The following is a 13,176-nucleotide window of genomic DNA, read 5'->3' on the forward strand; positions in this document are numbered from 1 at the left end:
AAAACAAAACCAAATCAAAAACACCTTGAGGGTTTTATGTTAATTAAAGTCAAATGCATTTTCTTTTCTGTAGGCTTTTTTGAATCCTCCAAAATGAAACAGGAAACGTGAATTTATAAGAAAGTCACAAGAGATGCAGAGTTTCCCTGAAGTACTGGACTTCTATGGTTTTCGGTTTTAGTTTTTTCTCTTCAAAACAATAGGTAACTGGAACTCCAGAAATTGCAAGGTATGAAACACGGGTAGAAAGGGCTCTTAGCCAACTTAGCTTAAAAAAAAAAAAAAAAAAAAAGGAAAGACAGTATCCAGACACCATGGAGAGCAGCTCAAGTTAAGGACTGGGGGAGGGGCCAGCAGAGCTACCCTTCAGGAAGGAGCAGTTACCTTACTAATTAAAACCTATGCTATTAAGCAAGGACCAGGCCATGGCAGCCACCAGAAGCCTGGAGACATTAGGCTGCTTACAGGTTCCAGGATTCTAGGGGTCCTGTACATATTTCTGATGTTGAGTTGCTAATCAGCTATGTAATATTCTATTTGTTCATGTCTCTCCCCTCTGCCTGCCCAGGACTGTCCTTGAAGACATAATGCACGACACACTCACCTCTGTCTCAGGGCCTGCCTGGTACAGAATTTCACAGAGGAGTGTGGGATCCAGGACCAGATGGTCAGAAGGTCCATCCTTACCTTTGTCACCTTAACCTCAGATACAGCATTAATCTCCAAGATAAACAGAGAACACAGGAAACCAAATAACCCAATCAATAAGTGGGTAAAGGAACTGAACAAACACTTCTCAGAAGAAGTACAAATGGTCAACAAATATGTGGAAAAAAAAATGTTCACCACCTCTAGAAATTAGTGAAATGCAAAGTAAAACCACACTGAAATTCCACCTCACTGTAGTCAGAATGACAATTATTAAGAATACAAGTAACAATAAGTGGTGGTGAGGATATGGGGAAAAAGTTCCACCCATCCATTGCTTATAGGGCTGCAAATTGGTGCAACTACTCTGTAAAGCAGTGTGGAGATTCTTCAGAAAACTTGGAATGGAACCACCATTTGACCCAGCTATCCCACACCTTAGTATATACCTAAAGGACTTAAAATCAGCATATTCCAGGGATGCATCCACATCAGAATTTATAGCAGCTCAATTTGCAATAGCTAAGCTATGAAACCAACCAATGTGTCCTTCAACAGATGAATGAATAAAGAAAATGTGGTGTGTGTGTGTGTCTGTGTGTGTGTGTGTAAATACACACACACATACATACATATAGACACACACACACAATGGAATATTATGTAGCCATAAAGAAGAACGAAATTATCATATTTAATGATAAATAGATGGAATTAGAGACTATCATGCTAAGTGAAATAAGCCAATCCCCCCAAAAATGAAAGGCTGAATGTTCTACTTATGCTAACACACAATAAGAAGGGGAGGGAAGAATAGAAGTACACTGATTAGACAAAAAGGAGTGAAGGTGAGGGTGGGAATAGGAAAGACAGTAGAATGAATTAGACACACAACTTTCCTATGTTCATATATGAATACACAACCAGAGTAACTCCATATAATGCACAACTTATAATTTGAACAAGTTAGACTCCATGTATGTATAATATGTCAAAATACACTTACTGTCATGTATATCTAATAAGAAAAAAAGGGAAAGAAAGAAAAAGAAAAAAAAAGCCCACCCTTTCATGAGTGCACAGTGGCATAGGTGACCCACAGCAATGCAAAGAGACCTACTATGGTTGTTGTTTCTGCTTGGTTGGTTTTGTTGAGTTCACATAAACCCACCCAGGAATGAAATGCTATGCAAATGTTCTCTTTACTGAGAGGTGCTTTTGTTATTTGGAATGCTGCTGTGAGGTACTTTGATCTGAATCTTTTTGATGCTTTAGTTACTGACCTTGGGAAGTGGCCTTATTCTCCCTGGGCCTCAGATTCCTTCTAAGCACATCTCTAGTGTGAGATATGGAAAGAAGCCAATAAGCATCCTAGCATAATGGCCACCATGGTGTTTGTGGAAAAAGAAGCAGCACTCTGGCTACATCTTCCTGTGTGCTGATTTAACGTCTCAATTGCCCACACAAGACCAGTACTGATCCGACAGCCTCCTTTGACAGATGAGGAAGTTCTGATGCTTTCAGAGGTACCACTGCTCAGAAGGGGTAGAAGTAGGTTCCCAAACCCCATCTCACACGAGCTGAAGTTCTCTCTGTATACACTGGGCCTCCCAGGACAGAAGGGAAGAGGTCGTCCAGGTAGGATCTTTCCTGAGAGGTGTGTTAGGATGCAAGCAGAACGATGGGATGCAGTTTGAAAGATGCTGATTAAAGAGGATTTCATCTTTATAAATGATGGGAAGAGCTGATGCATCTCCTATGCTGATTTTCGTGTTGGGGAAGCCATGAGTGACCATCACAGACAGTGGCCACACAGCTGCTGGACTTATGAAATGCAGGACTCTGGGCTTCACCTGCTATCAGGCTATATTTGCTGCAGGAAACCAAAGACCCAACCCGACTGGCTTCCATGATAAGAAAACTTATCTTTTACAAAACAGCATGTCTGGGGCAGGTACCCTCAACAGGCTCACATTGTCTCTGCAACCCGAGCTGGTGAGACCAGAGTTGGGCATGTCATCAGGAGGTAACTGCTGCATACATTATGAGCCAGGTGCTCATGAAGAAGGAAACTGAGGCAATGTCTGGAAGGATCCTCTGACGCTGAGGATTCCTCTCTCTATTCCCATCCTGCTAGGGCCTGATAACTGCTCTGAGTGGCCACAGCCAGGTGTCCCTGGCACTCAGGATAAAATTCAATTAGATCCAGGTTCTACCAATGGATCTCAGAAAGAATCAGAAAAGATAACATAGAAGATTGTGGAGGTCCAGAATGAGGCCTTCGAAGTGATGCAGGCAAACTGTTTCAGGATACACAACCAGGCCTTATCTGATGCCCATGAAGCAGGAGGCAGTGTCCTCTCTACACCACACATCCTACAAAACAAACTGCATGTGGTGGCCAGGACTAGATTTTCCCACTGAAGATGGTCTAACATCATAGTATATTCATCAAATTGTAGTTAAAGTCTCAGAAGAATTCATTTTGATCATTAATAAATGTGGGTGCAAAAGCTTGTGCGAAGGCATTAATTTGGTTCCAGAAAATAAAATTTTAAAGTTTGAGTAAAGGGAGAAGAGCTTATTGGAGCAAAGACAATATTTATGTTTCATTAATGATGGGGTTACAGTATGAGACTAATTGTATTTAAACAGCAGATGGAAAAATGTGCTGTAACAAGTCATTATGTGGCCACATGAAAATCTTTATTGGCTGAAAGAAAGAGCAGCTTGTCAAAGCCTTTCCAAAGTACCCACTGAGCTCAACTTAAATTCAGAAATAAAGAAGTTGTTATTAGCATTTCTACGTTTTCCTAGCTAGAGCTCCTCCTGGGGGCCCTCCTGGCCTCCTTCCTTCTCTCTTCTTTCTCTCTCTCTCTCTCAGCATCTTGGCACATTAGTGGTATGTTAATTCTCTCTGCTTCCTCAATATGTAAATCTGTTCTGGGTGCCTCAGTTTCCCTCTCCATGTGAGACTGAGCACCTGGCTCACAGTGTATGCAGCAGTTGCCTCCTGGTGACACACCCAACTCTGGTCTCACCAGCTCTGGCCTCAGAGACAGTGCAAGCCTGTGGGGTTATAGCTGACTGCCCCAGATTTCCTGCTCTGCAAAAGATAACTTTCCTTACCGTGGAAGCCAGTCAGGTTGGGTCTTTGGTTTCCTGTAGCAAACACAGTCTCAGAGTCTTTGGTTTCCTGCAGTAAACACATTCTGAAGCAGAGAATTTTGGATTTCATAAATCCAGCAGCTGTGTTAGTTTTTTTGTTACCTGTGATGGTACAGAGCTGCATTCTGTACCCACACCCAGGTGCCCTGTTCTTCTCGGTCTGACATGGATCCCTCACAGTCCCAGGCTGGAGCACTGAAGTAAGAATAGCAGCTTCCTATGGTGCTGTCCTGCAGAGGCAGGGGGCCTCCTTCTCCAAAAGCCTTCCTCAACCATGATCGCTACTAAGTTAGTCTGACGCCATGACAAGGCTCCTGTGTAAGTGGACTCAAAGCTTCTCATCACCCCTCCTCAGAACAAAGGGCTCTTAAGAAACGGGTGCTGAACTCCCACCACTCCTTACACAAAGCCTCTCTTTTCAGCAGTGAATGCCAGTGTGTGCTACGTTCTAGGGTGGGGCAGAAGCAGAAGCCTTCTTGAAATCCAGCAGGGTGCTGGGGGAAGGTCTTCCATTGACAGATAAGACAAGGCATCTGGGTTCACCTAGACCAGTGTGTTCTCTGCCTGAACTGCTGGTTGGCTGCATGATCCCAGTTAAAGTATTTCATCTTGCAGGGCTTCAATTCCAGGACACTGATGGGAGAAAGGACCATCTCCACCAGATCTGGGATGCTCCTCCCTACACTGTCGCTGGCCCTTGTTCCAACCTCTGAGCCCAAAGAGCAGATGCCCCTCATCAGTAGGTGCATGATCTTCAATCATTCTCCATTTTCCACTTTCCCTCTTTTTTAGGACCTGGTCCCTTCACCTGGGATGAGCTTCATGTGATTGGGGTCCTTCTCCTGACCCTTGATGCAAGCAGAATTTTCAAAGTAGCCCTTCTCTGTCTCTCACAAGCAGCAAAAGCCACAACCGCTGTCCTTTTTGTGGCACTTTTCTGGTCACTTATGGTGAATGTCATTTTAGCTCACTGAGCCCTTTTTGGACACCAACTCTTGTGGTCCATCAGTGAGTGCCGCTATGGCACAGCCTCTGGGAGGCCAAGGTAGGTGACCCTGGGACTCACCTCCCAAGATGCCACAGTCTTTGTGTCTCTAACAGAACCTAGGTGGCTTGCCTGCAGGACAAAAACCTGACTGCAAGGCTGTCTGCTTTGGCCTATTTTATGGGTTTAGAAAATTGAAACACACAAAATCTAGAGAATCCAGATTTCAAGAGTATGAATTTTGATTTCTCTGAAACCATCCAAAAACTTGGAAACGATGGGCCAAGCTCGGCTATGGCCACTCAACCCCTCTCCCCCAGTGTGCACCCTGACCACCAAGTCTCACTATGTGATGATGCTTCTCCTCAAACTTTTGATGCCTCTAAGCTGAGTCCCTCCTAAAATGACCATCAGAAAAGCTTAGAGGATCAGGTCTGGGAATGCCTTTGGGATGAGTTCTCTCCTGGGTCTCATGCTCAGAAGCCCGAATAGTCAGCTGTCCCCAAGAGGACACTGCTTCCCCTCAGCTTCTGGGAGCCTATACCAATATCACCCAGCATTCTTGGTAGGAAAGTGGTGCCCCAAGTGATCTTCTCTTTCCTGTGACATAATAAGGGTACAATAGAGGGAGATAACCAGGGCTGAGGTGTGGCAGGAGAGCCTACAGATGTTCTGGGGTCCATTGCATTGTGTGTGGGGTGGGGGGTTGACTCTGATGTTTACCTCCTACTACCTGGGATCTGGACTAAGGGCAAATTCTGCCTTTGAAGAGCATCTCTTCATACTGCCCCCCGAGTGCTTCTCACTCCTGACCTACTGCACCAACAGTCAACTCCTGGAAGACCATGTTCTTGGCTCAGAAGTGCAGACCAGAAAGACAAGGGCCCTGACCCAGAACTTAGGCTCTGTCAGGTCCAAAACAATGTATCCCATTCCATCTCTTGGGCTTTTGCTGTAGCTCTAGGCTTCTCAGATCAGAGAGCAGGTGCCACTTACATCCTGGTAGCTGGAAGAGGCCAGACATAGAGTAGGCACTCAGAAATGCTATTAGATTTGTATATACCTTGCCAAGCTCTGGGCTGGTGATTCTGAGGCAGAGAAGGTCCTGTGGGTGCTCCACAAAGGAGACCCTTCACGGCCTGGGTACACTGAGAACAAAGGGCATCTCACTACAGGCCAGGCCAGCAGAACTGACTGGTGGACCCCATCTCTCCAAGTCAGTGTCCCCTGTGGGCATGGTACTCCATATCCCATGACTCTGAAATCTTTGCTATAACCATCATCCTTATCCACAGCAGCCTGTCTTTTTCAAATGAGTTACAAAGCAGTTAAAAATGCCATACTGATTTTTACCAAGAATTCAGTGTTCTGATACTTGACTGATTTAATTTCATTACCCTCTGGAGAAAAGAACTTTAATACTCAGAAAGAAATCTTAGGCATTTGCATTTTTGATAAATAAATGATGAGATGTTATTAAATGACTTAAATAAATTAAATCACTAAATAAAATTAAATGCTATTAAATAAATGATGGGATGATTTTCTCAAAGTTGTATCTCCGGATAAGATTCACAAATCTGTTTTAAAATAGCTAAGGAAGACTGTTATAATCACTAACAGATTCTACATAAGGTCATAGTGTTGTAATTCATGTGTTCCCTCTCATTGGGCAAAGGTGGAGGCTTCTCTTAACACTAGGTATATTCATTAGAGCTCAAAGCCTGTATACTGAGGCTTTGCATCCACGGATTCAACCAAATAGGGATGGAAAAATGTTTTAAAAAACAGCACATAATAACTATTTACATAGCATTTGCATTGTATTGAAGATGATAAATAATTTAAAGGATTCAGGAAGATGTGCATAGGTTCTAGGCAAATACTATAACATTTTTACCTAAGGGACTTGAGCATTCACAAACTTTGGTAGCCATAGGGATCTTAAATCAATCTCACCCACGTACTAAGATGACTGTACTTTCTTTTACCTTCCACGAATGAACAGTTCTATGTGTGCTCTCACTTCATTGGCAAAGCCATAGAATACAACCTTAGATAAGTGCAAGATCTGTAGACTCTGGCATGTAAATATTTACAAACAAACCAACACTGTGGTCTTTTAAAATCCATAAAATCCAGTAAATCGAAAAAGAAAACTCCAAAAGTCTGAGTTTAACCCAGGCAAATCGAACCTTCTCACGCTGTTTATGATCACTGAGAACATTAGGGAGGACCCTTGAGCACGTACAGAAGTCACACCACTGGAACTAGGAAGTGTCTGGGCTCATGGTCTCCAAACTCCCAGCCATTCCTGCCGAGTCAACAGCACTCTGAACAAACTGTACTCGGGACAGTTGTAGAGCAGGCACCAGGCCAGTTAGGGGAGGTAATAAGCCAGGGTGAGGCTGGAGAAGTCAGACCTGCCTTGTACTGCTCTGTCAGAGTACTTGGGTAGGATCCTAGACCCAGGAAAGAAGCAAAGCCTGGGAAGTCTGTGGGAGTCAAGACCAAGGAAACCAGACAGGACTGCACCAGGGGGCAGTCAGCTGGTTCTGTCCCAGAACAGTGATCTCTGATCTCTGATCTGGTTGGTCTCAGTGTACCCCAGTTTAAGGATCTGAGATGCTTGTATGAAACTTAGCTACTCCCACCAACCATGAAGACAACCCAGTTAAGCCCCCTGGGCACCCTCAGCACAGCACCTGCCAAGAACTCAGCCATCTCTCAGTCATTAATCTGGGGTGAGGTCTTCGTGTAAGAACTTGTAGAGTTTGCCCTGTGGCTGCTGCACCACTGGGATTCCCTAGGACAAGGTGCAGGGGTGCTCAAAAGAAGACTTCCCCATCCTTCTAGATGGAAATGACAACCTCTTTCTTTCCACACATCACCATTACTTATTAATGCCGAATACTCCCTTCTGCCTTCATCCTGGGTCACTTGTCATTCTCTGCACCATCTTGACAAGCTCTGAGCTACAGGGTCTGCAAAGGAGCTGGCATAGAATAGAGGCTCAGGGTGACAGGGGAAGGCAGACAGGTCAGAGGGAGAGTCAGAAGTTCCACATGCTGCTGGCAGTGGTGGGGCTGAGGGATCTGCTCCCTCTATGACTGCTTCACTGCAGAATTTTTCCGTGCCTTCATTTCATCGAGTCCTAAGGGCCACCAGCCTTTGCAGGATGCTGAGTTTGCATCTGGCACAGTGCACAGCTGCAAAGCAGTCAGGCCAAAAGTGCAGGTAGAACTGAGACTCATGTAAACCTGCAGAGAAGAACATTGAACCGGATACAACTCAGCTACCTTGTCCCTTCACTTTATTCCACAGCACTAAAGGTCTGCTTTGGTATTCTTCAGTCACAGGAGCTGGCTCAAGGGGCTATCTCCATCTGGGCCATGTCCATCCACATGCCATGGCCCACTAGCTCACCTCCTTGTCCTCCTGGGAGGTCAAGCCAGGAAGCTGGCATCCTGTGATGACCACCAAGTCCATATTACATGGTCTTCTTCAGAACTGGGATCCAGGCACCCACCTGACCACTCTGCCCCATAAGCAGCCACCAAGGGAAAAAGAAAATCAGAAGCAAAAGAAAAGCTACCTACTTACCTAAGTGAAGATTTTAGAATGCTTTAGCTATAGAGCCTTGGGCAAGAATAATTTTTCCTTTCTACAAATGATTAAGCATCTCCACTTGGTTTTCCCTCTTCTGGCTCCAACATAACCCTCACTAGAGAACATAATGACATGACCAACGAGCTTTCTGACTGCTCATTGTCCCCAGTTACCAAGGAGCTTTATACTTTTCTTTTTTCCTATGTTGACTTGAGTTCTTCCCAGATATTGTAGGGGACTGGGTCCCCTCCTGAGCCTGGAATCCACCTTGCCAATATTTACACAGGCAGGATTCACAGAGAATGCATCATATCTTTTTATATTACTTCAGAACGTCCTACTGAACCCAGGTCCCATGGTTACTCTTTTGACTTCACATGGAAGGATAAAGAATGTCATATTTCTCTCCTCCCCTCAGGAAAGTGACAAAGAGTAGAACCCAAATGCTTTTGCCCAGTAGCACCTCCCGCCATGATCCTAGCTGCAAAGCTCTAGCAGATGACTGCAGGTGGCTTGGATCCCACTAGAGCAGAACCAACACAACATGCTGTCCCTGAGACCACAAGTCAGGAGGGAGTGTGGATGAAGAAATGACCCTTCACACAGGCTATAAACAACAACAAAGAACAATGGCTTTCTACAAATAGTGCTAAGTGAGAAACATCCTTCCTGTTCTTGCTCGTCCCAATTGGCTTGAAAAATTTGGGCAACACAGAAATCAGCACAATGTTCTCACTGGGAAGCAACTCAGATCCCAAGAAAAACACCATCAGGCAAAATTCCTGGGTTTCCTTATTCTTACAAATTTGAACAATCCATGGGGGTGGAGGACTGTTTTCTTGCCAATCACTAAGAGGGCCAGATAATATTTTCGTGGTATTATTTTAGGAAGGGAAACTTTGTAAACAACCTCAGCAGCAAATCCATAGACAGCTTGTCTGGATCCTTATTTGAAGCAGAAGGTCACCAGGGAGGTAGATGTCCCAGATGCACTTTAGGCATGTGACAATGTGCCGAAGCTGGGCCAGTGCTGGCTTCCAGACAAGGAATACTGACCTCACCTTCTAAGTTTTGACAGTGCTGTAATGCAGCCTGCCTGGGACGCATGTGTCAGAGTGGAAGCCATGCTCAGAGGCTGGCGTATAGTAGAAAAAAAGGTCTGTCTCCCAAGAGCAAGGAGCCTACACGACACAGGACAGGCATATTTGGAGAGAATGGGGACTGCTGTCCTACTCTAAGAATAGTAAATGCGAACAAGTGGGGAGTGTGTTGGGAGAAAGAATGAGTCTAGTGGAAAGGCAAATAATCTTCTGAACTACATTTGTTCGAAAAAGGAGAGTCAAGGTGGCAGGAAGCCCATCAGTATTATGGCTACCAGCCCAGGCTCTGGGTCTTGACGCCAGGTCAAACCCAGTTCTACCACAGGCCTCGATTTCCAATGTTGCAGAGCAGAGACAATGATATTTGCACTTAATTCCCTCGGTTGATATGAGGAATCAATGAGCACACCGATAAGCAAACAACAACCAAACAAACACAGAAGCCTCTTAGAGCAGTGTGTCTCCCACACAAAAATCACTCAATAAATATCAGATGTTGTTGTCATTCCCATTGCTATAATTACCACCAACACCCCCATTCTGTCGTGGAGCATGACTGGGTCCCCTCCAGAGCCTGGAATCCATCTTGCCAATCAGTAGGGAGAAGCTGCCAGTGTATTTCTCTGCCAAATTCTCTCTGATAAGTTGACTAGCCATTTGACAGTCTTCTCACATGGGGACAATGGCTGCATAATATCTACATCATAGCTCAACTTAAATGGAGAAATTACAAATTCAAAAAGTTGGCTATCTCTTTCAGGGTCAAGTGAAAATTCTGCCTTGAACAGGTCATATTCAAAGTCAAGAACACAAGATAGAAACTCAACAATTTTACTGCATTGAAGTTCAGGTGCCCAAGTAAGCCTAGTGTTTTCATACTCAGAATTGTTGGTTAATGAGGATGATATGTGGTGAAATTTCTTTCAAAGAACTAAAATTCATCTTTACAGACCAAATCAATAATTTTTAACCATTTTTATGAAACTCTTTCTAAAACAAATTAATACATCCCTAACTTAGTACACTTTAAAATAGCTAATATGGTAATTTTGGCTAATAAATTTAAAAACCTCGTAAGACAACAAGCACAGTATCAACAATAAAAGAACCCACAATAAAAAGTTCACAAATTCCAAAGTAACAAGCCAAGACATCTGTGCAGACCCCATAGCAGCTACACAACAAGTGTACTGACCTGCTTTGTAGGCGCCTGGGTTGGTGGAGGCAGGGAACTTGCTGTGACCACAGGGGGGCTCCCAGGGCCACAGAGCTCAGGGAATGGATTTGGTATGGCCGGCAGAGATGAGGTTCTGAACTGCTGGTCTTCCTCCTGAAGGCGCCTGTAGGAAAGAGGATCATCATGGCTGGTTAAAATCTGCCATCCCCAACCTGTCCCAGCCTTGCTACTTCTGGGTCCATGCCTAAAAGAACTGAAAATACCAGATTTGCAGCAACACTATTCACAATAGTCAAAAGGTGAAAGTAACTCAACTGTCTATTAATAAATGGAGGCAAGAGCAAAATTATCCTATCCATACAGTGGAATATTATTTGGCTTTTAAAAAGCACAGAAATTCTGACACATGCTAATAGCATGGATGAACTTTGAGAATATTATGCTAAGTGAAATAAGCCAGTACTAAAGACATATACTAGATGATTCCACTTATATGAGGTATACAAAGTAGTTGATGGGAGCTTCCAGGGGTTGAGGGCAAAGAAAATAGGGAATTTAGTTGAGTTCAGAGTTTCAGTTTTATGAGATGAAAACATTCTATAGATTAGAAAATTCTAAGTGTGCATTAACATGTGAACTGCAGAATTTAAAATAGCTAATATGGTAAGTTTTATATTATATATATTTTACCATGAGTAAAAACATATTTTTTGAAGTAGTTACTCTCATTATACTCCCCAGGGGATGAAGAAGTCATGGTTGTAGTGACTTCATGCACATCTCCAACAATGCTCAGTGTACGATGTGTACTTGGCATTTGTTCAATGAATACCTGGTGTGTGAAAAGGTCTTGTGAATAAGAGCATTTTCATGAGAACAAAGATGTTTCAATGTCCTTGAAATGAACCTTTACCTAACCAAAGGAAAAAACTGGAAGAGGCTTTATGTATCCTCAACTGACTGTAGAATAAATGCTTATTTATACAGAACAGTAGTTGATACTGAACTAATTAGAAATCAAAGCTTCATGTATCTACCCTCCTGAAGGGTAGCTCAGAAATACCCTCTAATTCAATACTCCACACTTCTTGGCACTTCTCCAGAGTCAACTCCTCCCTCCTCTGAAAAATGCAAAGTTCACCTGTCATACACTGAAGGAAAACGCACAGGATGACGAATTGGGTGCAATTAAGAAAATAGCAGAGAAATCATGTTCAAAGTCAAAGCAAAATGAATGCAAAATGCCCTGTGCTTTTCTTCCTGAGAGTCCTATGAACAACTTCCTGCCCACAACTCCAGAGCTTTCTTGGGAACTCATGGCCTCCTCCATCCATGCCTGAAGCATGTTGCCTAGGGCACAGACACCTGCCTTCCAGGAGAGGACAGCAAACCTGAGCTATAGAGTCTAGTCCTAACCCTTTGCCTTGTTTAAATACACTTCAGAAGCCCCTTGCGAGGGCTGTGTCTTCAAATAATTTTTTTTACTATTTTTACAATTGGAGAAGAACAATGATCCGTTAGCATTCCTGGGGGTGGCCATTAGAGAATTCCCTCTGTGACTATTTTACTTGTTCTCTCTTGACCAACTACTCTGATTTTAAAGGAAAGCCTGTCTATCCACATGCACCAGGAAATGATGTACTGATTTAAAATACCAGAACTCATATGGCATGAAGGGAACTTGTCCTGTGAAGAAAAGCCATTCCTATAATGGATTAACAAGTCAGAAAGTTTATTTTTACTGTTAACAAATCCTATTCTTCCTATAACAGCTTTGGCCTTGGCAGAGCATCCTACTGTCGAGTCTGACCACTATCATACAGACGAGGAGAAAAGGTGACGGAGTCAGGATCACTTTCAACCAAACGCCTCTACCAATGACTTAACCCCAATGACGGTTTTATCTTTGACTCACAGAACAAGATACAAATTTGTGTACAAAAGCTTCCCTCTTTCAGCGTCTCAAAATATTTTTAATTTAATTTTTAGTATTGGTTTTAATATTGTTTTTGTTTGTTTGTGTGTTTTACTTTCTAGTAGTTCAGATATTTCCTAAAGCAAAAACTAAGGGGTATTACACAAAGATGAAAAGAAAAAAAAAATTCCCCACTAAAGAGCCCCACAATAAAAGGATGCATCCTTTATAGGTCATTTCCCCAAAGAAAAGTTACCATGGTGGGGCTGGGGTTGTGGCTCAGAGGTAGAGCACCCGCCTAGCATGTGTGGGACACTGGGTTTGATCCTCAGCACCACATAAAAATAAAATGAAGATATTGTGTCCACCTATAACTAAAAAACTAAATATTTTTTAAAAAATTACCATGGAGATGAGCTAAGATTCAAAGATGTCAGAAAGGGTGAAAAAAGTGCCATAACCTGGAGGCAGGAGCAGGTGAGGGCAGGGCAGGGGTGGAGGTGGGCCCTGTTCTGTGTTCTCTGTGCCTTTGCCTAGCTCATCCTTTTGTCCAGCTGAGAGCACACTCACAGTC

General features: G+C 43.5%; 1 protein-coding gene across 8 annotated transcripts in view; it reads right to left on the reverse strand.

Annotated features, from left to right (window-relative positions):
* Grb10 (growth factor receptor bound protein 10) overlaps positions 1 to 13,176 on the reverse strand; it is a 175,481-nt gene that overhangs the window by 60,368 nt on the left and 101,937 nt on the right. For all 8 annotated transcript variants that reach the window (XM_048786618.1, XM_048786619.1, XM_048786622.1 and 5 more), the window contains one exon: positions 10,706 to 10,850. In XM_048786618.1, coding sequence (XP_048642575.1) covers positions 10,706 to 10,850 — 145 coding nt within the window. The remainder of the gene's footprint in view (positions 1 to 10,705; positions 10,851 to 13,176) is intronic.

Source organism: Marmota marmota, unplaced genomic scaffold (assembly GCF_001458135.2).
Source record: "Marmota marmota marmota unplaced genomic scaffold, marMar, whole genome shotgun sequence".
NCBI classification, from domain to species: Eukaryota; Metazoa; Chordata; class Mammalia; order Rodentia; family Sciuridae; genus Marmota; species Marmota marmota.